Source organism: Macrobrachium nipponense, chromosome 24 (genome assembly GCF_015104395.2).
Source record: "Macrobrachium nipponense isolate FS-2020 chromosome 24, ASM1510439v2, whole genome shotgun sequence".
NCBI classification, from domain to species: domain Eukaryota; kingdom Metazoa; phylum Arthropoda; class Malacostraca; order Decapoda; family Palaemonidae; genus Macrobrachium; species Macrobrachium nipponense.
This window is the reverse complement of record NC_061091.1, coordinates 77,803,020-77,830,664: the sequence shown is the minus strand read 5'-3', so window position 1 is coordinate 77,830,664 and position 27,645 is coordinate 77,803,020. Positions and strand designations below refer to the sequence as shown.

At 36.2% G+C, this 27,645-nt stretch overlaps 1 protein-coding gene across 9 annotated transcripts in view; it reads right to left on the bottom strand.

Moving 5' to 3' along the window:
- Positions 1-27,645, bottom strand: part of LOC135205828 (longitudinals lacking protein-like) — a 222,534-nt gene that overhangs the window by 66,924 nt on the left and 127,965 nt on the right. Inside the window, exon 6 of one of the 9 annotated variants that reach the window (XM_064237073.1) lies at positions 2,223-3,580. The exons of 7 other annotated variants lie outside the window; for them this stretch is intronic. In XM_064237073.1, coding sequence (XP_064093143.1) covers positions 3,290-3,580 — 291 coding nt within the window. In that variant the 3' untranslated portion in view covers positions 2,223-3,289. Of the gene's footprint in view, positions 1-2,222; positions 4,234-27,645 lie in introns of those variants that run through there. One more of the 9 variants, XM_064237071.1, reaches the window with a different exon arrangement.

Here is a 27,645-nt window from a genome sequence, read left to right as displayed (position 1 = left end):
AAACGGGTACATCACAAAAACAGGAAAAGCAGCAATATCCTAGGTGGGAGTCACAGGATCACAGGCTGGGCAAGTGTGGAAGGTCTTTGCAAGCTCTTTCAAGTGTCATTGGAACCATTTTACACAAAGTAAAGCTACATTATGAATAACAGGCTTGTAAGAACATATGCTTGTCTTCCTGGCTGGTAACTAAAGATGACCTCTTCCTTTCTGAAGCAGGTATACTATTAAATCTTGAACTTCATGTTGTTATTATATCAGCTTTGTTAGAATATTTATCACTCAAGCACTTTCTCCGAGGTTAAAACTAGAAACATGGCTAACCCTAAAGAAACCATTTCCTATTCAATCCTCACAGATTTAATCAGTGTTCTGAAAAGTATTTATGAAAAGGATACTCTAACAAGTGATTTAACAATGTAGTTCTTAAAAATACATATACTATTCATACATAAAGTACATACTATACTCCAAAAAATATTTCTTCTCAACCCCTACATCACATAGAAAATAAATATTTATGAACAACCATTAACTTGTGATGAGAAGTGACAGCTACTATGTAATCCAACCAGCAGCCATTTGATTTTCTCTCTGAATATTCCAAGTTCCTGGCTGAGGATAGCTCAGCAAAATCTGGCTGGAAGTGAAATAATTTCCAAGGTTAAAACACCTTCATGTGCAAAATAATTACACTGACTTCTCTTGTATCTTTACCAATAAGTCCATGGGGAGGTGGGAACAACTGTGCCATAGAAGTATGGGAATAAAAAATCCCCAGCTAACCTGTCATTTCTAGCCTAACCTATACTACTAACCACCACTAAATCAATAAAACCTTCAGAATGAATATCAATATAAAAAACAAAACATAGCAGTGTAAAAAGAGGGAAAATAAAACCATGTTGCAAATCAAACTTGTGCCAAGAAAATGCTGTCAAATTCCTGTGTAATTGGTATGCTGAGGTGGATGTGTGTTCTGTCTTCTGATCTTGTAGAGGAAATGAAATGACCTTTATTAGACTTCAAATGAGAACCTTAGCCTTAGCCTACTGGATGCATGACCTGCTCCTTCGTGGGAGTAGTACGTTCATTTGTTAAACCATTACACAATCAGGCTTATCATAACACTGTACTTATATTACCCTATCATCAAGATTTGAATGTGTTCTTCATTATTATCAATTTCAAGTGTACTCTCTCTCTATTTACTAGGGAATAAGCACACTGTTCTTTATATAATTCGAGAGAAAAAAATTTAATACTGGATACATAATTGCACTCTCTATGTCCTGCACACTTGCAAAACATTATTAGTTTTCAAAAACACAAAGAAAGCAATAGGACAAGTTCTCAATTATTTAACATATCCAGTCTATCTACTATATCTCTCTCTCTGAAACAACTTCCTTGTTTCTGATTACACTTCATTCTCTTCACTTTGCTCCCATTTCTTTATACTGTGCGACTTCATTTTAAATTATTTTATGCTCTTTCTTAATTACAAAATGGCATTTACGACCAATATTCTTTTTCTAGTGCACATTCATATGCTACTTTTTCATTTCAGCTCTCAATTTCTCTTCCATTTTGTAATTTTCTTCTCTTTTGATTCATTTTACATTTTTGGTATCATTATTTATGGCTAATCTCTTCCTCTTTTTTCATGCTCTTTATAAAAAAAAATTTCTTTGAATAAATTTAAGTTCGTTATGCTACACACGTACATGTACATACAGTTACTTATTGCCAATGGTTGGTGTGTGTGTGCGTGTGTAAGGGAGGGGGAGGAGTAAGCAACGGAAGTGTCCACTTACTTCTTTCATTTCTATTTGAGGTCTTTTTCTTTATAATTTCACAGTGTTTTTTCCTCATTAAAAACTTCCTTCACAGCATAATTCTGGTATATTTATGGCAAAAACATAGTTTTCATGAGGTATGTGGGTCTCAAGTCTATTATTTCCGAGCAGCTGAGAACTTTTGAATAGATAAACAAATGACCATCAAAGATAGTACGTACCAATGGCATCCAATCACAACTGTCTGTATCAATTCTATTAAATACTTATATAAAGGGACCCTTTGCTCCGAGCAATCATATGCAAACAATTCTATTAAATACTTTTTAAGGGCTCTTGTTCCAAAGTAATTATATGCAAATATTGTAAATGATGGAACAATTGAAAAACCTTTAAAGTAAAAATGCTACAAATTAAAACCACTTATTCATGACTAGTTTAATTTAATAACCATACAATTTGTGAAACATCTGGTATATATATAATACATATTAACAGAAATCTAAGGATTAAACTAGGATTATAAAACAGACACACCTGCTTATACATCTAGCCTCACAGTCATATGCAGACATGCACACACAGACAGATTTCTCCACTTGCAGAATAGCCGCATCAACAGTTCTTCAAAATTATACATAAAAAAAACTGCCAAATGCAAACGAAGTTACTTATCGTATAGAAATATAAAAAAAACTTCAACTGAAACCCTTGCTTCCGTGGAAATAAAAACTCTGTTGATTTATACTCTTCTCTGATGTAATTGTGTGTACAAGCTATCTAAATGTAAGTGATGAAACTAGAATTAGCTAGTTTGTTTGTATCAGCAAATACTTTTTTTTTTTAGTGTGGCCTTTTTTTTTTAACATGTTGGTCTATAACTTTTTTCTTAGGTAATGTGACAGGTAAGTGTTGTTTATGAATGCTTGATGTAACAAATATTACCTCAAAAACAATAACCCAGTTGATGCTGCTGACTGACGTCACAGCTAACTGCTAGACAAATGTGGTAGGTATTTTAAAATATATCTTCTGGCAATTCTGAAGCTCCACTGTCTTTGAGAAATTGAGCTTTACTTCCAGCATACATAATATTGGTTATTTTATCAGCACAATAGTATTAGGTTTGACTCTGCTCAACATAGAAAAACTATCAATCATATGCTAGTAATGTTACCGACAACTGATTTGTCTGCAGCATAATAATGAGAGAAAATGCAAACAGTACAGTACAGAGTACAATAATGACTTTCATTCTCTTTACAGTGTAATTATTTAGTTTGTTTTGTCCTCTTGTTTTTACATTTACAGACCACATACACACAATTACACCCATGGAATTTTTCATGAGCCTCATAAAATCTGTTCTACTTATGATCTGTCGTCATTAAAACACTAAGATAATTCATTTCCGTGTACTGAAACGTGAGGGAAAAGGACCCCATCACACACAACCATATTTACGTGCAGATGCTGCCTGAATTCACGGTTCACATCTGCATCACATCCTCTTCGTGCACTTCAGACTGATGGGCAGATCTCTCTCTGTGTAAACGTTTGATGTGAGCCTTCACATTATTACTCTGATTAGACTGATAAGAACAGTAATTACAACCGTACGGCTTCTCTCCGGTATGAATCCTTTTATGACGCCGAAGGTTAGCCCTATCCCGAGCTTTGTAACTGCACTGACCACAGAACAGCTGCTTCTGTTGTAATGAATTATCAACCATGCCATACTGATCTGCTGCATGCCCACCACTGGAGATATTCCAGGAGCCCTATGGAAGAGAAATATGGCAAGCTCATCATTAAGGGCATTAAGTGTCGATAAGAGCGTAACTGAATTTTCAACAAGCAGTTCAATGGCCTTCCATTAAATACATAGTAAACACTGGTTTTGTTCTTCATGTTATTGAAGTGTCACATACACTAAACCTTTTAGGTTGACATCGGACTTCCTCTCAACAAACACATCATCTTTATAGGTAATGAGTACAGAAAATCTCCAAGATAAACAATTTCTTGAAAGTCAACATAAACTAAATAACAGCACACTGTACAAATGTCCTTCATGACTTTAAAATAATCAGTCTACAAACGAAGACCTGCGAAACGTTTCGTCTGGTTCCCGCTGAGTAGGCACCGCTTGTGACTTCTCCGTGGAACGGTGAGGCCGCGAATGGACTCTTCGTATGTGAGTTCGTAAATTGCTGTTTTGAGTTGAACGGTAAGGGCACCATAAACATACGTAAGGTTTTTCTCCCGTATGAATTCGCAAATGCTTCTTCAAATCTTTCCTCTGTCGTGCCAGGTGTCCGCATATAGGACACACGTGGGCGTTTTGTAGGGTCTGTGTTACCGCCTGGCTCAGCAACTCTGTTTGGTTAAGCAAGTCCCTCTGAACTGTGGTGCTGCTTCTTCCCCGAGGGCCCTATAAGAAAAAATGGACAGTTCAGTCCTGGGCCACGTCTCAGTTTTCTTATTAAATACTGAATTTGAAAAACAAAGACAACAATTGTACAAATAAAAATTGAAAATATCCTGTTCCCTATATACAAAGGAGCTAATCAAACATGCTGCATTGTTACAATAACTTTTAAAAACCTTAAAAGTCCCACCACCAACTCTCAATATATTTCACCTTAAATACAGTAGTATAACTACCCAAATAACCATAAAAATAACTCAACTGGAAAAAATTCTAAGAATTACAGCATAAGGGTAAAATCATAAACTGACACCAAAGGTAAAGTTAGTACATACAGGAACAGTACTGTAAATTGCGAATGAAGTTGAAAAATTAATGAAAATAAAACTAAATGATCAACTAAATGGGGCACATACAAAAGCCAACATCCAAGTGCTCATTTTACAATGAATATGCATCCAAAGCATGCGCAGTGTATGTCCTCTTTGTAATCCAAGCAATCTATGAACAAGCCCTGAAACTGTACATTATCCATCACAGAATATCTATAATGAACCATGCACTAAATTTCCACATCAATATCCTTTGGTACTTGGTTTATAAGTTGTAAGTTTTTAAATAGGAGGAGACTTGAACAAACAATCTCCGCAAACACACTATAAAACAAACTCATGAAAAATCAATTTTTAAACAAAATCAGAACAAACTGGTGCACATTTGAGTCAAAATCCCTTTATTGGAGAGCTACAACTCCTACATCATCAGGCAACAAACCTGAAATGTGTGTTAATATGCACCAAAGGTACCGAAATTATCAGTATTCCTAAGACTTCAATATCCTTGAGCAGAGTATGCCATCACACCAACCAGAAATTCACTTTTCCTTTTGGCTAATACATTGAAATGATGCCACGTACGATCACTTCCAAATCTATTTCCAAAGACAACATACTATACATGCTACAGTTTCCTCTAAGATAAAACATCACAAAGTTTTTATGTTTCCTGTTTAACCTTAAGACTGCTTCCATCACAAATTTAATACCTTTCTCCATTTCGACTATCAACCTTAAAAAAGCCCCCTAACTAATTCCAATAAGAATAGTTCTCTTTAAAAAAAAAATAAAGTTCTTCATACCATAAACTATAAGTTAAGTAGTTAATTAACTGATATCACCTTAAGTGATTTAACCTGACCACTAAGTCTCATTCCTAACTTGTACATCTGACCCACTAACATCATCTTTATAGGACTTTAATCATATAGTATTCCTATGGGGTCAGTGGCTCGTCTTCCTTCTCCACAGAATTCTATCTTGGGCATCGGCATGATCTAAGCCCTGTGATTTAATCTCTCTACTGATTTCATCTCTCTACAAGGTCATGCCGCCATATTCCCTGAGTCACTCTGCTGCTTCTACTGACCATGGCCATACCATGAGAGAGAGAGAGAGAGAGAGAGAGAGAGAGAGAGAGAGAGAGAGAGAGAGAAGAGAGGAGAGATGGGAGAGAGAGAGAGAGAGAGAGAGAGAGAGAGAGAGAGAGAGAGAGTTATCTGCTGGTATGTAATCCTTTTATTTATATATACCTTGTATCATAAAACAATGAATGTGATGTACCTACTTCTGATTCCTATATGCTACCAGTCACTAATATCACTAAAACATTTCACAGATCTTGTTCTGAAATTTATCAAGCCATGCAACATAAAAAAAAAATATATAAAAAAGAAAGTTTCTTTCCTTCAGCTCTCCCATCACAAGACAGTACATATATAGACACCATTCATGCATAGTATAGTACTTGGTACCAATTGTTCCTCTTCTATCCACATTAGTACGGCTGACATACACATTCACTCCAGATGTTAATTCTGAATGTTTAACCTTTGGAAGAGATGGCTCTAGTAACACTTCTAAAGAGCCTGCATCTTCTCTTCTAGGTGGTCCTCATAATTTGAGGGAGGATCTTTTATGATGATGCAGCATAAGATGGACTAAACTTAAACCACCGTAATGTTGTTGTCAACAGACCAGGTTCAGAAAATGTTTGTGAATCTTTCCTGTATGATTGCTCCACTTCATAGTAACACTTTGTTTCATACTGGTTACTGTTCACGGTCAGGGGTTTATTGCCTGACCGTGAGACTGGGAGCAAACTGCTGCTTGATCCAAGGTTCAAGACCTTTTGTCAGATGCCTGATCAAAAAGTATAGGGAAAATGGTGTCCAGCGGTGACAGTCGCCAGTTATTGGCAATTCAGTTTGTTTTACGAGGCTTGTCTAGTGATGACGATAACTTAATTTTCGGCACCGATATGTGGCAATCCACGGTTATCAGCAGCACCAGTCCTGTTATTGGTGCCAATAACCAGGGATCAGTGCTACTATCACCTATCACTGATTTTCAGTTATCATCACGCCGTCAGGAATGGAACCCAAGCCATAACTGGGGACTGCCTATAGTATGTACTTCTTCCTGTCAATGAATGAAAACACTGACTGTGGCTAACCATTCCTATCAAGCAAGAAAGAAAGAAAGTATCTTGGTTCCTATCTCCAATGAACACAACAGCCATCATCATTCCCCTTCAAAAGGTTTTACTATTGGATAAAAATGAAAAAAAAACATCAGACATCAAATACAGACAATGACAATAGTACAGGGACAACCGAGCGACTGAACATCCATTCTAAATTAGCTGACTTAAGAGTTCGGTGGAACAACAGAGGTTACTGACTAATATTTGTTAAAAACTAAATCAGCTTCAATAAAAACATCAAATAAAATTTCAAGTTATACCCTTATCAGATGACCAGCTTCTGAAAAACATTTAATAATGTGAGCAAAATCCTCTCTCCAAGAAACCTGGCAAGGATAGTATATCCGACATCTTCATCACTAGCCTTAGGAGAGGCATTGAATTTTAAGGTCATCACCTAGACTATGGGAGTCAGCCAAAAAATGCAGCACAGTTAAAAGGCCCCAATAGTCATCCTACAACAGCTGGTAATCGCTTCCTACCATGTACGTGTATGTAAAACAAAAGTGCCCCTATTTGTAATTTCCATGATGCCATCTCCAATCTTATGGGTGCACAGTACTTCCATACTTCCATGACACACTAACCCTTGTCACCTCCATTCTATTAGTGAATACAGACCTCCAACAATAGTAGTACTGATACATGATACATTACAAACTAAATTCCAGATGTAAAGTTATTAAACAATGCAAACATAAGGATATTGCATTGGAAGTAATTCCACAGCTATGTATCTGATTTCTAACTATGCTAATTCACTTCCATGCAACCCTACTTGTACTGGAACCCCACACCAATTGCTTTGTATTCCCAAACAATAAACATTGTAAAGAAACCAACAATTTCCATTCAGTAAATTGATTTTTGCATTGTAAAAACAGTATGTAATGTATTATCCATTTCAACACTGGTTGTTTTCTCCACATGCTAAATTCCAAACACTTCTTCAGCAACAAAACAGGTTGTTTAGTAAAGTAGTAAACCTTTGCAATAAAACCCCTAACTACCTATATATTAATCCAAATTAAACACTGTTTTGGAAGAAATTTCTTCAAACAGCTTCTTTATAGTACATACTACCATTGAAGTATCTACAAAATTAAGCTTCTGTGCGTTCCCATGTTGGATTTGCCCGTACAGAGTTCTTTTTATAAAAGAATCCATTCCAAGACAGGTTAAAATTGAATATGCCAAAAAATATCATTTACAAGGCTCAAGATTACTGTAATGATTGGGAACTATCAGTTAGCTATAATGACTGATATTTCAGGATTCATATTATAAAGCATTATGATATATAAACCTAACAAACATGGCAATTTTTAATAGATGTGCATTTTTCATAGCTTACAATGCTGAGGTCTCAACAGGATAATCTTCTAGTGCCACCTTGATTTCGATTTCAGCTTGAATATAATGGACAGACCATGAAAAACAGCAAATATATCTGAGGTACTGAATATCCAAAAGAAGCTAACTATCAGGACAAATTCATACCTTTCCTTACTAGTGAGAAATGACAACAGAAGACACCAAAATCCTGGAGCATGAAAATCTTTGAATGCCTGGACACGTGTTGACAGGGCCTAGAACTCTTGGTAGACTCCATGATACACAATCAAGCACACACACACACACAATGAAACCAAAGCACAAATAAATCATGGGCTAACAAAGAAACTGGCTTGGGAAGGAGAGTGCAAAAACTGATTACTCTCCAAGGAAGTCAAAGAAAGATTGATGCGTCGCAATGTACCAAGCCTGGTCAGCAACCAGCTTCAACCTTGTATACGTACGAGTTGCCAGATGCCACAGAGTCCTTGCCTTACAATCTTAGATGGTTTTAACTGGTTTCCAGCTGGTGGTAGAAGATCCTATTGTTAAGACCTAATGTTCCGCGTATGAACAAACAGCAAATAAATCCTCCTAGGTACTGTATATCCAAAAGAAGCTAACTACAGGCAGTCCCCACTTATCGGCAGGGGTTCTGTTCTCGACAGCTTGATGATAACCGAACATCGCTGATAATAGTGCCAATGCCTGAGGATCCGCGCTGCCGTTGAATGGGGCTCGGCGCCGATAAGCGGGGACCGCAGCACCGATGAGTGGGGACGAGCACATATCAGCACCAAAAATCCAGTTATTATTGTCGCTAGACAAGTGCTGTAAAACAGGATCGCCGATAACTGAGGCTGCCAATAACCAGGGACTGCCTGTATCTGGACACATTCACACCTTTCCTTACTAGCGCCAAACCCTAAACACGACAAGCTGCAAATACACCTCCGCTGGATTCCAAGTGTACAGGCTGGACACCTAACTACACCTCCGCTGGATTCCAAGTGTACAGACTGGACACCTGACTCATGCAATAATCATACTGTGAAGCACATGACTAGATCTCTGATATCAATGGTCCTTCATTGAAGCCAAAGAAGAGAAGAGGAGCTCAGCACCTGATGCATACATAATATCAAAGGCAAGACTTCAATAGATCTCTATAAAGTAACCCTTGACAAAAAAGACCCACCAGTGTCAAATGGCCATGAATAGGAAACTGCCTGAGCCAATTGCTCACATGCTCAAGAGGAATCCAAAACCAATTCCGTTATCAAGACAAGCCAAAACAAAACCTGCAACTCTCTCTCTGAGGCATCATATCTAAAGTCCTTGAAACTTATGACATTTTACTACTCTTCCTCCAATACACAGGCCAGTCAGTAAAAGGCTGAAGAGGGGAAGGCTGAAATGGTTTGGACATGTTGAGAGGATGGATGGGAATAGAGACCGCAGGAGAGCACCGAGAGCAGTACAAATAGGAAAAAGACCGCTGGGTAGACCAAAAATGAGGTGGATAGACATAATTGTCAGGGATCTTGAAGATGAAATCCATAACCTAGAGGAAGTGAGGGAAATGGCTCAGGATAGAGACAGATGGAGAGGAACTGTATCAGCCTTATGCCACTGGCCAGAGGCGTGAAGATAAAGTAAGTAAAGTAACACAGGAAGGACCCAAACTTATACAGGAATTCATGACAAGGATAGGTAATGAATGCTTTCTAAACCCTCAACCCTTCAGTCTCAGATGGTAGTTTGTAGAGATTCTTTAGTTGCCAGGAATCTGGTAAGAAATATAATCTGAGTAACCTTTTGCTTTGTAAATTCTTTCAGAAACAAGCATATATCATTAACTTCATGTCTACAATTCACCTGACCCATTAAAGAAAATAACCAGAACTGTCCAAATATTCAGATGTATAAAATATAAATAAGAACTGCTGTCCTAAAAACAAGAATACTGTTCACCACCAAGGACTCAAAAGGATGGCTGTTACTGTTACCGTAAATTAAAACAACATACATCCCAAAGTTTTAAGACTAAAAAACAAATAGGCTAATTCTGTTATGTCAAGGATACACATTGATCAAAACAATAGTAAAATAATTATTACAAAGCGCTTGTACTGCAGGTACATAGATAGCATCACCATGCAACCAATATGGAGGAAGGAGGAGAAATGTAACCCAATACTGAAGGGGAAAGAAAAGACAAAAGATAAATCAATTTATTAAAGCCACTGACAATCATACAAATAGATATTACAATACGCTAGTCTTCTGATTATCACAATATATGCAGTCTTGAAAATTAACCTCAGCTTCCAAAATAAATACGAAAAGTTGTACACAATTTTTTTTTTAGAAAGAGCAGCAGCAAAAAGAAACAAAAAGTATATAGTATGTATAGCACAATACATGTACTATAAACCCAGAGTGCATGAAAAGACTGCCAGGCTACAACAGTCTGTGTAGAAACAGCAAATAATAGTATATGTGCCAAACATTTACTGTGTAAAACATAATCATTCATAATAATGACGATAATAATTTACCTCAATTTATGATAAAGCAATGCAGTATTGTACAATAAACTACAAAATGGTTATATTGTAGTGTAATTTTTGACAGTGAAGCCGCTGTTTGTCCTCGAAGGAGTTACTCTCTCGTGTTCGCCCTCAAAGGAGTTACTCTCTCGTGTTCGTCCTCGAAGGAATTACTCTCTCATGTTCGTCCTCGAAGGAGTTACTCTCATGTTCGTCCTCGAAGGAGTTACTCTCTCATGTTCGTCCTCGAAGGAGTTACTCTCTCATAGTCCTCCCAGGGATACTTAAGACAGGCCACCAATAACAGAGATTTCTCTTGTAGTAGTTGGTCTTGTCTTGGCCAGAATAGGGCACAGTGAGAGAATATAATGGGTGCAGGACAGGAGGGCTCTATCTCCTGTCTAACAGCAATTGCTTTTGCACTGCATTTCCCACTCGCACAGATGTGACGACAGCATATGTTGGCCATCTTCCTCACTGCACTCTGGTCTATCCAATTAGAGTTCACTAACCCCTGGGTTTTGCTCTGGATATTGTGTTCAACTACAGTATGCATTTGGTTATAGTGTGATTTATTGTTCATACGATACAACACAACTGCACAATTGGAGGTTGAAAGTAAAAAATTTGTCTGATCACTAACAATGAAGTACAATCAATGCTTAGCAGCCAGTTTGAGGCCTACAAGTGAAAAAAAAATCTATATTAAAAAAATTTCTGATCACGCATCTTGATATTTTTTATTATGTATTAATATTTTTTAACATGTATGTGATACCTATACTATACTACCATACTGCAATGCTAAATAAGATTCAAAATTATATTCTGATGTCATTTAACCCTCTTACGCCGAAGCCCTAAAAATCAAAACCTCTCCTGTATGCCGGCGCCGGTTTGGAGTAAGCGCGGAAGCGGAAAAAATAATTTTTTCAAAAAAATCACAGCGCGCTTAGTTTTGAAGATCAAGAGTTCATTTTTGGCTCATTTTTTTGTCATTGCTTGAAGTTTAGTATGCAATCATCAGAAATGAAAAATAATATAATTATCATATGTAAATAATGCGATATATGGTAGCAAAAAAAAAAAAAATTCATAGATAATTGTATTCAAATCACGCTGTGCAAAAAACGGTCAAAGCTAACGAGTTAATTTTTTTTTCATTGTATTGTACACTAAATTGCAATCCTTTTGATATATAATACATAGTAAAACAATAAAAGCAACACCGGAAAAATATTATCACAAAATGATGTACGAATTCGTAACGCGCGGACGTAAAAAAATATTATTTTCAAAAATTCACCGTAATTCTAAATATTGTTCTAGAGACTTCCAATTTGTTTCAAAATTAAGACAAATGATTGAATATTACGATACTGTAAGAGTTTTAGATTAGAATTGCAGATTTCGACCATTTCGGACGAGTTAAATTTGACCGAATGTCGAAATTTTTATATATATTTTTTTATATGCACATATTTCGGAGATGGAAAAAGCTACAACCTTCAATTATTTTTTATAGTATTTTTCATGAATTTGCACACATTTTGATATATGAAACTCTATAAAAAGGCTAATATGAAAAGGAGCAAATATTAGGATAATGCGATGTACGTATTTCGGAGACTTGCGGCCGCGAATCGGAGTGAAGGTAAATATATTTTTCAAAAATTCACCATAAATCACAATATTGTTTTAGAGACTTCAAATTTGTTTCAAAATGAAGAAAAATGACGGAATATTACTAGGCCGTAAGAGTTTTAGCTTACAATTGCGTTTTTCAACTATTTCGGTAGAGTCAAATTTGACCGAACGTAGTTTTTTTCTATTTATCGTGAATTATATGCAAATATTTCGAGAGAAAAAGCTACAACCTTCAATCATTTTGAGTTGTATTCTACATGAAATTGCGCACATTTTCATATATAAAACTTTATGTAACAGCTAATTTTAAATGGTGCAAACATTTCGACAATCGCACAAAAAAAATTCTGATTTTTTCGGAAGAGTTACCGCGCGAACGTAAGGAAAATGTTTTTTTTTTTTTTCATAAATTCACCATAAATCGAAATATTGTGCTAGAGACTTCCAAGTCGTTGCAAAATGAAGGTAAATGATTGAATATTACTAGAATATAAGAGTTTTAGCTTACAATTGCGTTTTTCGACCATTTCGGTAGAGTCAAAGTTGACCGAAAGTTGAAATTTTTGCACTTAACGTTATTTATATGAAAATATTTCGAAACTGATAAAAGCTACAACCATGGGTTGATTTTTGTTGTATTGTGCATGAAATTGCACACATTTCAATATATAAAACTTTATGTAACGGCAAATTTAAAAGGGTGCAAACATTAGGACAATCGCACGAAAAAATTTATCGGAAGAGTTATCGCACGAACGTGAGGAAAAAGTTTTTTCATAAATTAACCATAAATCGAAATATTGTGCTAGAGACGTCCAATTTGTTTCAAAATGAAGGCAAATGATTGAATATTATTATAATACAAGAATTTTAGCTTAAAATTGCGTTTCTCGACCATTTCTGTAGAGTCAAAGTTGACCGAAGGTCGAAATTTTTGCACTTATCGTTATTTATATGAAAATATTTCAAAACTGATAAAAGCTACAATCATGAGTATTTTTTTGTTGTATTTTACATGAAATTGCGCACATTTTCATATATAATACTTCATGTAAAGGATAATTTAAAATGGTGCAAAAATTATGTCAAAGTGACGCAATAATTTCCGAGATGTGTCACTGATACTTTTTAGTGCGATAAGAAAGAAATTCGCGCTTGCGCGCCTGCGTAGCGATTGTAAACAAAACAACGCCTTGATCCGTGAACTCCCAGCATCCGCCAAGGCGCGTGATACAAAAGTTTTAGGCTGGTAGGCCTGTAAGTATTTTTCCGCGAATTTTTAAAAAAACTTTTTTGAGCCGACGTATGATACGTCCAATCGGCATACGGGAGACATTTTGACACGACGTTTAATACGTCCAATCGGCGTAAGAGGGTTAACACTTATGCAATACTTTCCTCGAACTTGGGAAAGCAATTTAATGAACTTGACACTTGCTTAGGATGTTTAATAATATACCAAATATCAATAAAGTGATGAGCTCATGTTAAACTAAACTGCTAAAAACAGTTTAAAGTTATGGCGAGTGAAGCTAAGCCTGCTTGTTATGGTTAATCACAGAACTCTCATTAGTTAACAGTAAATTTGTTATAGCAAATTCAATACAGTAGTAATCATATACAACACTCAACTACGCATCCAGACAGACAATTCCGGTGATATGACCAGCCACCTCCGCAGTCCATGACGTGACTCTTCTCAATTCTGCTGTGCACCTGCGTTGAACGGGGAAGTACATACTGCCATTCTCCACACCACCTCCCATCATCACCTGGCCTTTGTGCCATGAAATACCCCTTTCCCAGCCTCCATACCTAGTGTCTATCCTCCTGAGAAGATACTAGCTCCAAGGTGGTCTCCCTCTCCCAAGTATCTCCTGCTGACTTGCCTTATAATGTTGCTTTTCCAACTGATTCTGCATCTTTGTTCGTCTCAGTATTCACATCTTTCTACCTCTGAATACTTCATCAATCCTAGGAACCTGACTTTCAGATGGTCCTGTGTGAGAGTGTGTCTGCTTTGGTTTATGCTAACGTGCCCATGTACTTGACAGCCTCCTCGTATCAGGGCACTAGGGCACTCCTCATTCTTCAACTCCTCCTGTGTATTTGGCCATCCATGCCTAATTGTTTCATCCTGCGCCCTTTAGGGTTACAGCATTCTTGACCTCTTCGTGTGTATCCTACATCGCTGTTATCCTGCTCCAACATAACCAACAACTTTGACTCCAACCTCAGCTCTTTCTCCCACCTGGGTTGCTTTACTCACTTTGGTTTCCCCGACTGCCTCACCTCCCACTACTACTCTTGGACTGGCATTGACTTTTGCATCTGGCTTGGTTCCTGCCTTGCCTTTGATGCCCCACTGGCTATGGTTCCTGCCTAAACTTCAGTACTCCGCCAATGTAGTCTTCACATTTATCTCATCCAGACTCTGTGGCTGCCTCTCTTACATCCATTTCTGGGCAAAAACATACTTGTGATCAGTAGACCACTCTCAGTATGCCTTGTATGTTGACAGCAAGAAGTGAGTCTGGTCTGAGCACAAATGGCACAGATGTGAACCATATTACAAGGCAGACAAGAACCAACTGCAAAGGGGTCCTTGGCAAATACATGTTGACAATGACACTTGAAGTAAACAGCATACACAAACACTACAAATGGGTCAGTATACCATAAAACATCACTAACACAAAACTTGAATGGAACACTCGGAAAGAATGTCTGTACAAGGAAAATTACATTTTATTAAAAATCACAAAACACAGAATCAAGATCTTAAATAGCAAAAACCCCAAAAAACCCCATACAGTAGAAAACTGGGATGGGGAGCATTACTTCCAGTAAGACAGCAGAAAGGCATTCAAGACAACACCACAAATACACAACTTAAAATAAAGAACACTTGAAAACATCCTGTAAATGAAAATCAAATGATAAGGATGAACCTGAAGTGAATGCCTCACTAGTAAGCACTTCAACTGGTAACATGGTCAAGAAAAACAAGAAGCAAAGTCTATGAGGTCTCAAAGAAAAGTGAAGGTAGAACAGTAAGAAGAACAGAACATGCATTGTGAATCTTCAGTGTTTTGACCAATATGAGTCAAATGACACTTGGATCTCCTCAACACAAAAAAAGCATTACGATTCGTGGGGTTGCATAAAACGATTACTATTCTAGCAGTGGCAGAAGATAAAAACTAAACCCGCTCTCCCAGTATATATTCTTGTAAGCCTTTGTATTTTATTCATTCATTACTCTCTGCAGATAACCACCTCGTAAACACAGCAAAACATTAGGGGTGATACAGTAAATACATGACAACAGCAGTTTATCTTGCCAAGTACCTTGGGAAAATATTGTATCTTATACTTACTGACAAAAGTGCTAATAGCAATCATTTTCAATGACCATGCCCTCGGAGGGGAACTCCTCCCACATTTTGTACAATAATAACAATAATGATAATGCAAAAATTGTTCAATATAGGGACAAAACACATTCTTTCAATGAATATTCCATTAGTAAGTAAGCCATCCATACATTTGGAAAGTCACCTTACTCCACGCATAGTTTCGTTGCTGTCTCGAATAGGTGTTTATTCAATTTGACTAATTAGTCTCATTTGTCTTACTTTTTGGTAATTTCTTCTTTTAAACAGGTGTTCTATTCTGTGGATTATTACTAAGCTTTGTGTCCTTTCACGTGAATACAGGCAGTCGCCAGTTATCGGCGGACTCGGTTATCGGTAATCTGGTGTCATGGCGCTTGTCTAGTGCCATGAAATACCTAACAGAGGTGCCGTAATGGTGCTTTTGGCGTCGATAACCGGTTATTGGCATCATGAACCACTGAGTTTCAATTAATGGCAGTCGCTTATCAGCACCCGTCTGAGATGGAACCCCTGCCAATAACCGGGGACTGCCTGTACTGTATCAGCGTGACAATAACAAGAGTAAGGCAAATACGTAGTCTGAATTTTCATGTACGTAAACAGTACGGAACACAATTTGTCAGGTCAGTGTCACCAGAAACATCTACCCTTCCATGCATCCTCAACTTTCAAGTTGCCATAGTAAGTCATTACACTGTATTAATATCAAGTCCTGTGGTTCCCAAAATACTAAGGACCCTTACTAAAAATATTTTTTAAGCAAATCAAATCAGCCAACACATTTCTTCAATGCAGACCTTTCCAGTAATTTAGGTCTTAAAAGCTACTGCTAACAATAATTTAAAAAACACACACACACACATCTTAAATCTGTTCTCAGTGGTCAAACGTTCACAATTTATATAGGAACTTTCTCCGCAAATTTTCACTAAAAATTTCTGGATGCAAAAAAGAACAAAGTGACTTAATTGCAATCAAACTTTCACGTGGTGGTCAACTTGAAAAAACAATACCAACGGCCTAAACCAACATCATCCAAAAGCCTACAAATACCTATGTGCTTTGTAGAGCCCCATCATGTGGGTAAACTATATTCACTATGCCTTTTCAACCGAATTATATTCCATGGCTAAGAGTATTCCTCTGAAAGCAAGAGGTAATGCTCGTTTTTCTCTTTATGATTCAATTTTTAGTGGTTTGCATTTTATGGTTGGGGGGAGGGGTTGTCTGCTAAGTTAGTAATGCTGCCATACAAGTTTTCCAATTAAACTAACCAGAGAATTACTCTGTCCTTTGCATAATCCTTGGGAAAATAGCGCTCCTGTACAATTAATGTCACAATCAGCTTTTGATCCCCTTCTATAATTTCTAAAGGTTTCCATATCATGTATGGATTCCACCTTCTTCCAAATTTCAAATCTTCCAAAATGGATAATTTGTTCCCAACATTACTGAACCCAACTAAATGAATTATGGAGGATAATATTTTCACATAAAAATATCTTGTGTAAAATCACTCCATTCATTCTTGTTTAAAAAATGCATTATCAAAAATTACAATACTATTCATAACTAATAAAAACTTTAGATCAAATAAACAAACAAACAAACTCGTGTCTTTTTTTTTTTTTTTTTTGGAGTATAAAAAAAAAAAAAAAAAAAAAAAAAAAAAAAAAAAGCTGAAATCAACAACAGTACTGTTCTCATAATTACAGGTTGCATAAAAAAAAAAAAAGTGTGAGCACACATTTCCATACATCAACAAATCAACACAATCAAATATAGTTTTGAGTCTCTGGATTCTTTCCGTTAAGGCCTTTTTGTGTAAAAAAAAAATAAATAAATAAATGAATAAAAAATAAAAACCAAATGAGTGCTTTTCACTGACACAATCTCATAAAAGAAAACTGGACTATTCATGCACTTCAGGTGACGCTGTAATACATTTGCCATATAGCAAGACTGGTGTACAGTGGGCCCGCCGTATTCAGGTTCTTCGGATTCGCAGATTTCTCTCTAGAACATATCCCCCCAACTATTCGCGGGAAATTCACCTATTCGTGGTATTTTCCTATGAGAAATATCCACAAATTACCAGTTTTTTTTTTCAATTTCATCATAAAATGCAATTTTTGTGATAAAACTATTAAAAAAACCAGGTCTAAAAAATTTTTGTGGGCTTTTATTCAGTTTAAACTAACAAAATAGGGCATTTTAAGCATTTTTATAGGGGTTCCAACTATTCGCCGGGGGGCGGCTAGTAAACATCCACGGCGAATCAGGGGGACCACTGTACATAGTCTCAATCGTCACCAGAGTGACACCATTACAAGGTAAAAATAGTCTACCCAAGAGATGTTAATGTTTGGATTTATTAAGTATTAAATATATTGAGTTGTTCTCTATGACCAACATGCTGTTATATAATAATGCGTTATGTACTACAAAGTATAATCCTGTTTTCCAAGTGCCCCCTGTATTAGCTAGAAGTTAGCACTACAGTTCAGAAACTGGCAGTAACTAGTATAACACCAACCACAATGTTGACAGGCTCGTCTTTGCAAATCAAGAGCCCTGTCTGAACATTCATGTAAACTTGCTACTGACATGCTACTCAATGCTGCGCCACCAAAATGGAATTGTAAAATGTAAACAAACATAATTTATGCATACTTCTCCCAAGTTTTCACGAAAACCAAGAAATCACCTTGACATTGCACAGGAAAATTACACTAGAAGATTGTAAATCATCATTCTTTGGAACACTACATAAAGCTACAGCGTTCAACATGATATATCTCTCAACTTGCCTAGCAATCTGAGGGGTACCAGATCAGACAAAGAAGTCATTCCAAATCTGCTAAGTCACCAGAAATTCAAAATGACTGAGAGAGAACCTAGACTTCAAGTCCTACACCAAATATTTACTTCAAGAAATCAGTTATTGGTAGCCTAAAAATAACAGTCTAGTGAAATTCATCTCTTATAGTGTTAGTACTATTGTCATAAAAAAATGGTGGGAACAGCTTTGATGCATACGAAACCACTATGCCCATTTCCATGTATCATATTAACACCTTTAGTCTAAATTTACATCCCTCTAAAAATGTTTAAGAGGAACTACTGCAAGCTTTGAATACTTCAGAGTAGGTGTCCTACACTAATTGATTTCCCTCATTCTCAAAAAGATACTTAACATTTACTGGGGTCCTGAGTTTCTTGCTCTTGTTAACTTAGTTCAATTCATAAGAAAGAAAAAGCATTTTTTTTAAATTTCACAGTAACAACAAATGTATAAAATTACTACATCTCCCTACTTTTCAATAGAAATAATACATAAAAGCTAATACCTTTAGTTGTCATACAATTTCTACAATACTTACAATATTTCATTCACCAACTGGATGCTGTAGCAATCTTAAACAATGATTAGAAATATGAAGTACTTCTTCATTCAATATGCAAAAGATCAAGGGTCAGAGAGAGAAGTACAGGGTCCTCTTGTCTAAGAAACAATTAAATATCCATATGAGTTAACTCATTTACCTATCAGAGCTGTTGGCTGTTAACAATGACTAAATCTGGGCCAATGAAAGGTTGAACTGCCAAGCTACAAACTAGGACATCCCAATGCTCAAAGATAAAGTTGTGGGACAGATACCAATTTTTGTTGCAAAATAAAAACCACAGCTTGGCGCATTTGGATCTTTGTAGCCTGAACTCAGCAGTAATGAAAATTCATGATGGCATTTGAAAGAAAAAAATCTAAGCCAGCCGTATACACAGGATGATGTTATCCAACCCATTTTCTATAATGCTCTTTCACTCCTTAAGACCCTTAGCTATGAGCCTGCAAGCAGGGATTAAGGATGTCAACCTTGGCAGCAGTGGCGGCTCGTGGATCATTCACGGGGGTGCTGTTACTTCATTTCTTTTTTAGATTCCTTCATATTAACTGCATAAACACACGCTTATATATATATATATATAATATATATATATATATATATATATATTATATATATATATATATATATATGTGTATATGTATATATGTATATATATATATATATATATATATATATATATATATATATATATATATATATATATATACTATATATATATATATATATATATATACATCCATATATATATATATATATATATATATATATATATATATATATGTGTGTGTATGTGTGTGTATATATATATATATATATATATATATTTATATATAATGCATGTGTGTATGCAGTTAATATGAAGGAATCTAAAAAAGAAATTAAGTAACAGCACCCCCGGAATGATAGCCACGAGCCGCCACTGCTTGGCAGACATTTGCTCTAGACACTACAGTTATTACTCTAGAAAAAAATAAAAATAAAAATGTCAAAAGGGAATAGCCTCTTATAAGCTGTGGGGAATATAGAATAACGACCATCTTCTGGATTGTAATCAACCACTAACAGGATAGAAAAGACAATAAGAAGTCATATTGAAAGGATTAAATTTTTTTTCATAAACTGGCAGCAATCCCAAGAAATCCACTACACATAGGATGAACTCCTGTCCAAGCAAGCAAGAAAACTATAGTACTTCTAATCCTGAGAATCCCCACAACCTAAGGTGCGTGACATCTCAATGAAAGAGAAAGCTTTGGAAACCTGAATGAAGTTGCGTGTCTCCTAAATGTTAAGGAAAAAATCCATCCGCAGCAGAAACGGCAATACCAAGATTGAATTTTGGGTCCCTAACACTGTCATGATCCAAGGGAGACCTGTACTTCACATGCTACGTAAATTATATTCTTCTTTAAAATAAGAGTTCTAGGGATAAAACCTACAATTCAGTTAGTGAATGAAATATGATACTGAAGACCTTCCATAAACAGTTACTGACATTTCTTACATAAATATTACTTACAACAATTTAGGCTATAATGGCACTAATACATAATTTCAAAAATGACTGGTGAAACTTCAGAGATCTCAAGACAAAGGTAAGGTGCAGCATAGCCCTTGTGTTCACACAGCCCCAATAAACACAAAGACAGTAGTGTTTCCCACATATTCGCGGGGGGATGGGTACCAGATACCCAACCCCTCCCGTGAATAACTAGACCCCGTGAATAGTCAAAACCTCTACAAAAATTATTAAAACTGCCTATTTTCTTACTTAAAACTCAAGAAAAATCCACCAAAATTGTTTATACCTGGTTTTTTAAATATTTTTATCACTAAAAGTGGATTTTATGATAAAAAAGAAAGAAAAATTTTTTTGGGATATTTCTCAGAGACAAATACAGCGCATAGGCGAACTTTCTGCGAATAATGGGGGTATATGTTCCAGAGAGATATCTGCGAATAAGGGGGTTCATGGTCCTTTTCTTCAACTAGTATACAACAGCATGCAGTGGTTCCCAACCTTCTTCACTACATTAACCATTTACTGACTTGAAGTTTGCGTCACCCACATCATCGAATGTAATTACATTAGTATAGATTCTAAGAATCTATAATAAAATAAATTGATATGGATTATTAAAAAATCCATACTGAGGGTTTGATTTTTTATTTTCATATTTATTATAACCTTAGTAGTCACTACTGTAAACCGTTGAAAGCAACCCACTCAACTGAGATTCAGCACTTACCAGCTCCAACCGCCGGTCAGGCAAAGTTGCCAACTCTCATTTTTATTCAAGTTCTAAATTTTAAGAGTTATAAAACATACAATAGCCTTCCATTACCCACTTGTGGGTAATTACGCATAACCTGGGAACCACTGTTATAGAGGAATCTTAATCCTGTTCATTCCTCATTTGGTTTTGGTATAAATAAGTTTTTGAGTTACGTAGCTAATTGGTTATTTATCAGGAAGTGTCTTAATTTGACTGATAAACAGAAATAACTTGCAAAGATGTATCCCCCTCTGTTAATTGTCTGTATCCCCCTCTGTTAATTGTCTCTATCGTGTTCAAAAATAGTGAAAACAAGCACTGACCCACTCACAGTTTGATTAAGTGTCTAGTTTTACAGCTGGAGTTTATTTAGGAGTACAAATAATACCCTAGGAATGTACAGAAGGGATCCTTTTCTCTAAAAAGAAATGTGCAAACCAGTGCAGTTTGTCTGGGCCAAATGACATATTATGCCTGTCAATTTTCTCTAAGAAACACCACAAATGAAGATTAGCTGTCTTATAAAATGCTTACTCCTCACGCTATTCCTCCAATTACAAAATTCTCTTTCCCAAAGGTACTTTGCATTCAAAACATTCATACAAACTCCATCTGTTCTCGCCTAATGCAGAAATCACTACACTTTGTAATTTGAAATCACACGACAGGAAAATAATTTGACAGAAAAGTACGCAAGAACCACCATATTATAAAATTTTATATTGCTTTTGAGTATTAATGCAGATTTGCAGAGGTTTCTAGAGATTTGTCCATTTTTCTGTGATTTTGATACAGATTACAAAATTAAACAATATCTATTAAAGAACTTTAGGTATGTACTAGTATTCACCCAATTCTTCATAAGATGTTTGAAGATTTAAAAAAGAAACTAAAGGATTAACAGAACTCCTTTTTTTATTTTTTTTTATTTATTTATTTATTTTTTTTATTATTGTCCTTAGGGTCTTGTTTGTTAACCAAGTACCTGGGTTAAAACCAGGGATGCTCTTCGTAATCCTTTAACCTTAGACGGCCGTATTTACGTCTCTGTAATCTTGGTTTTCTAATGAATGTAGTGTGCTAGGGAAGGTCTTAAAAGCAGAGTTGAAACATCTTGCTCTCAGTTGTTTCATTTTCAATATTGTTGTTAATATTTTCATAAACAGACAAACAGGGTATAAATCCTAACAGATTTTATCCTCAGGTTTCTATAAAACCTTCAACAGAACATAGTGGGAGAAATTTACAATATATAAGCTGGGGTGACATGACCCTTTTTTGTGTCATGCATATGCACCTCAATAATATTTTTTCTCTGATTATTTTATAACAAAGTACTGCATATCATCATCAATGCTTCCAACAGTGTGACCCAAGGGGCCTGTGAGAAATTCCAGAATTCACTTCCTTCCTGTGTTACCATCAGCAAATCCCAAATCACTTCAAACTACGTCGATGTCACAAACGGGCAACGGTGGGTGATTGTTTCAGAATATTTGTGGAAGTGACAATGGACTAGTAAGGAAGCCAATTATGAGGTTTAAGAATGGAAAGACACAAGGAATTAATGGGATTACAAAAGACCTCCTTTGCTGGGCGTGATTAATGACATCACCGGAAGCGTCTAGCTTCTGCTGGCAGGTTAAGGGTCAAAACGGAGCTTTATCGTAGTGCTGTTGTGGCATTTTTTTAAAAATTGCTACTGACCGATAAACACCTCTACTTGTTTGGGTTATACGACAATCACTTCCGTTGCTTTAACGCAACTCTCTCTCTTTTTATTTTACCCTATTTTCCCTACACTTATATTAAAATATTCAAGTGGTAATGTTTTGATAGTGTGACCAAGTAGCTAACACAGATTTATGAGTACATAGCCTGGATGAGAAACCTTTAAAGAGGAGGTAATAGAAACTGGAAGAATTATAGGCGTAACATGACTGTGTACCAGAGAAAGTGTATGATAGGACTTTGATTAGGAGAGACAGATGGTGTGTTCTGCTGCAGAAGTGGGGGTGTGGATCAAGTGTTTATGAAAAAGCTATGAAAGCTGTTTGGAAGTAAAGGAAATATATTATACAGTGGAACCTCGACATACAAAAGTTCCTACTTACGAAACATGCAAGTTACGAAAGCAAAGATGAAGATTTTTTGCCTCTGTGAACAAAAATATTTCAGGTTGCGAAAGGGTAAAGTCCGAGATTCCCCCGGACCACCGAGAACAATTTTAAAACTCACGCGCCGCCAACTGAGTAGACTCGCCACCATCCTCCCGCTCTCCCATTGGTTCCTGATGCTAGTCACCGCCATAAGATCCTGCTCTCCTATGGGTTAGCATCATGCCTCTATGTAAAGGCATTCCTTGACCATTTTTTGCATCAGCGTTATCGTAAACACTGGAATTCGTTTGTTCACATATACGTATTTCGTTTGTTAACGTAAATTCGTGTTAGTGATTTCGCTTTTGTTGTACTGTAAGTTACTTTATCGTGTTGTGTGTGAACTTAATTACATACGTTATTAGCCATGGGTCCCAAGAATCTTGCTGAAGTTCACGGAAATAAGAGTATGCTTTCTACGGAGAACGAAGATGGAGATACGTAATCAAGAAGTGTTAATGTTTTCTGCCATTTGTTAATGTGTTTCATAAAGTTTAGCGTTAATGTTTTCTGCCATATTTTAATGTGTTTCGTAACGTTAAGTGTTCATGTTTTCTGCCATTTGTCCTCCTCCTCTGTCGCCACTTTCGGAAATCGCCTCACTTGAAAGGTAAGGTTCCACATTTTACTACATATGTACGTACATGTACGTAAAGTATTTCTTGTAAAATGTACACTAATGCACTTTATTTACAGGTACGTACTACAATATAGGTACGTACTACAATAAAGGTTATGTTAGGTATTGAATGGTCCAAATTGTTGTATTTCATTGATTATTTGTCAATTTAGCTTTATTATAAAATTTACTGTGGTGTTTTTGTAGGGCTTGGAACAAATTAGGCAATTTACATGTAAAACTTAGTTCAAGATATGAAAAAATCAGGTTACGAAGGCTGCTTCGGAACGGATTAATTTCATATCCTGAGGCACTACTGTATTAGGCATATTTGGACTTGGAAAACACTTACACAAGAATCAATAGAGGGGCAATGTGGAGGAAGCAAAGAAAGTTTTACAATATGTAGACAGGAGGGTAACTGGTATTAACGTAAATAGGGTCTGAGACAAAGGCCTGTTATGTCTCCATGGCTGTTCAGTTTCTATACAGATAGAGATATCATAAAGATCAAGGTGATGTAAGTTGTGGGATAAAAAATGAGTTGAGAATAGAGCCTGGAATGACAGCTGTTCTCTGATGATGCATTAAGGACTGGATACTACAAGCTGCAGATCTCATCCCCTACATGTTCTAACCGGTTGTCTGTTTGGTCGAGTGCTAAGCAAAAAAAAAATTTTTACTCATAAAAAACTTTTGAGTACCAACCGAGACGATTGAAAGCTAAGGTACAACTGTATGAATTGTATGTAAGTGTTTGTATATGTAAAAATTAATTTTCATTTACTACTACCTATCAAAGTCCAGGTCTATGCACATTGTTAACTCCTAGTGGATGGCATGCATTTATGGACATGCAATAGCTGCATTGCCAATTGTACATACAGCGCACACCATTTGATAATTACTATTTTGTGCCAAATTTTGCATGGAAACATTCAATTGCTTGAAAGAGCCATAAATGAGGTAGAATAATAGTCACCCTTAAGATTTCATGACGGAAGGCATCCATCTTATAAACATAGTTCATAAATGTCTGGGAATGTTAGTCCATAAAAGAAGTCTGGGAATGTTAACATTTTAAGTTCTTATCTTTCATGATATAAGATCATTAAATGCAATTTTGCAATATCAAGTACAAAAAAATATTATAAAGAACATTTATAGCAATAAAATTAGCTGAACTTCTTAACAGGGTCTTGGCAAAAAAAGCCCCACACAGGGTTGGAAATTTCACTTTCAATTTCCAATGATAGGTACAACAATTTTTTTTTTCATTCTTATGCATATATTCCTCCGATTTTTTTTTTTTAATTGGCCAACCTTAACCCTGGTAACTTTGCCCCAGTTCATAACACGTTCTTAAAAGTGGCTGAAACGCTCTTTTGACCTGAGCCACCTTCAAGCCTATCCATACTAGCATGTTTTCAAGTCATTTCAGACCCACTTTACCTGGTAGGCTATTCATTTTTGTTATAAAAACTTTTGTGCCTCATCAATGTTTTTATGAAACTTTAATGAATGATTCATGAATTTAAGGGAGGCATCAATTGCTGGCTGAGCTCCCTGCCTCAAAAGAAAAAGCTACTTTTTGATTGATTTCAGTCCTTCCATTTTTATAGATTCCACGACACCCCTTAGTGCTTCAGAGGGGGTAATGACTGACTATTTGCTGGCTTTGGACAAAGGGAGTGATGGGTGTGGAGAAGACAACCTTGACATAAATCCTAAAATTGATGAGGATAACATGGAAACCAGCAACGACAATCTTTTTTTTTTTTTGTATGGTGTTTTTACGTTGCACGGAACCAGTGGTTATTTAGCAACGGGACCAATGGCTTTACGTGACTTCCGAACCACGTCGAGAGTGAACTTCTATCACCAGAAATACACATCTCTCACTCCTCAATGGAATGGCCGAGAATCGAACCCGCGGCCACCGAGGTGAGAAGCAAACACCAAACCAACCATGCCACTGAGGCACTCAACGACAAACATGAAGGCCTATAACTACGTACTTCAAGATGTCAAGCTTCTTCTATTCAGGCCCCCTCAGCTTCTGGTATAACTATTTCTATCAGGAAAACCCCTACAGTTGATCCCACAGTTGCATCTACAGAAGGACACACACTGTCGACTGATTTCGACAACTAGGAAATGTTGGAGGAGTTGAATGACCCTGACCTGATGCCTGATGTCACCATCAATGAACCTAGTTCTGTTACAGGTAAGAATCCATAACCCTGAATATTCTTGTATGCTTTGAGAATATACTTATAAAAAAAAACTGATTTAGAAATATTTAGATGATATAAAGTATAATTTGACACTGGTACTTTTAAAAGGTCGAGTTTTAAGCTGCTTTCTCCAAGAAAAAACACTTTACGTAATTTATAATATACTGTATATTCACTGGATAATAATGAAAATAACCACAACCATGAAATTATATATGTATAAGGAACAAAACGAGATATTGTTCTTACACTACGATTAAGAATGTAAGGCATGCCAAAGTTTAGCCAAGTGTGGGCAGAGCTGAATAGCTGTTGTCGGGTTGAGAAACAACAATTGGATTAGGTGAATGTAGACATACTTCAACAGGCTATTAGGGAAACTAAATATCTTATCTAGCTGAAAATCCTCACATGCATCTTTTCATACGAAGTACAAAACCTTTTAGCTTGAAAACTTTAAATTCTCAAAAAAATATAACACGACAAAGGATCAAAATGTTTAAGCAGCATTCTCGGGGTTAATTTTTTTATGAGCAAACAAATATTTACTTGTGTTCAGTATGAATATTCATGAAACTTACTGATTGCGAATGTTAAACTCGTTAATTTTCGCAAATATTCATATTGAAACAGGTAAAAAGTTGTTCCTCATAAAAATCTGACCCTCTGAAATTCACATAACATTTTGATTCTTTGCCACCTTCTGCTCTTTTTTTTAATTTGAAATTTTATGCTAAAAGGTCTTTTACATAGAATGACAAAATGGATGCAAATTTTTAACCAGATAAAATATGTTTAGTTGTCCCAATAACCTGCTGAAGTTCATCTACCTTCCTGTATTCTAATCGCTGTTTCTGTTCCTGCAGCAGTTTTCAGTGGTGTGCACACATTATTTGATTTCAGCATGCCTTACATTCCTAATCATACGGTAAAAGCCAATATCTCATTGTTTTCTTGTTCCAGATACATTATTGTATAACTACGGTAATTTTCCGTATTATTCAGTGACTAAATTACAAGTTATATTTCTTCCCGGAGAAAACGGCTAAAAAGCCAACACACACTCTCTCTCAGTATTGTGCTGTCCATATCTTTAATAAAATGTGGAAAGTTCGTAAACATAAAAACCCGAAACAAAACAAGTTCTAGCAAGTTAAGACGTCTACTAAGCCCTCACCACCTATCCAACACTGCATCCCCCACCTCTGCAAGCCAGGGAAACTGCTCCCCAGCTCTACCCA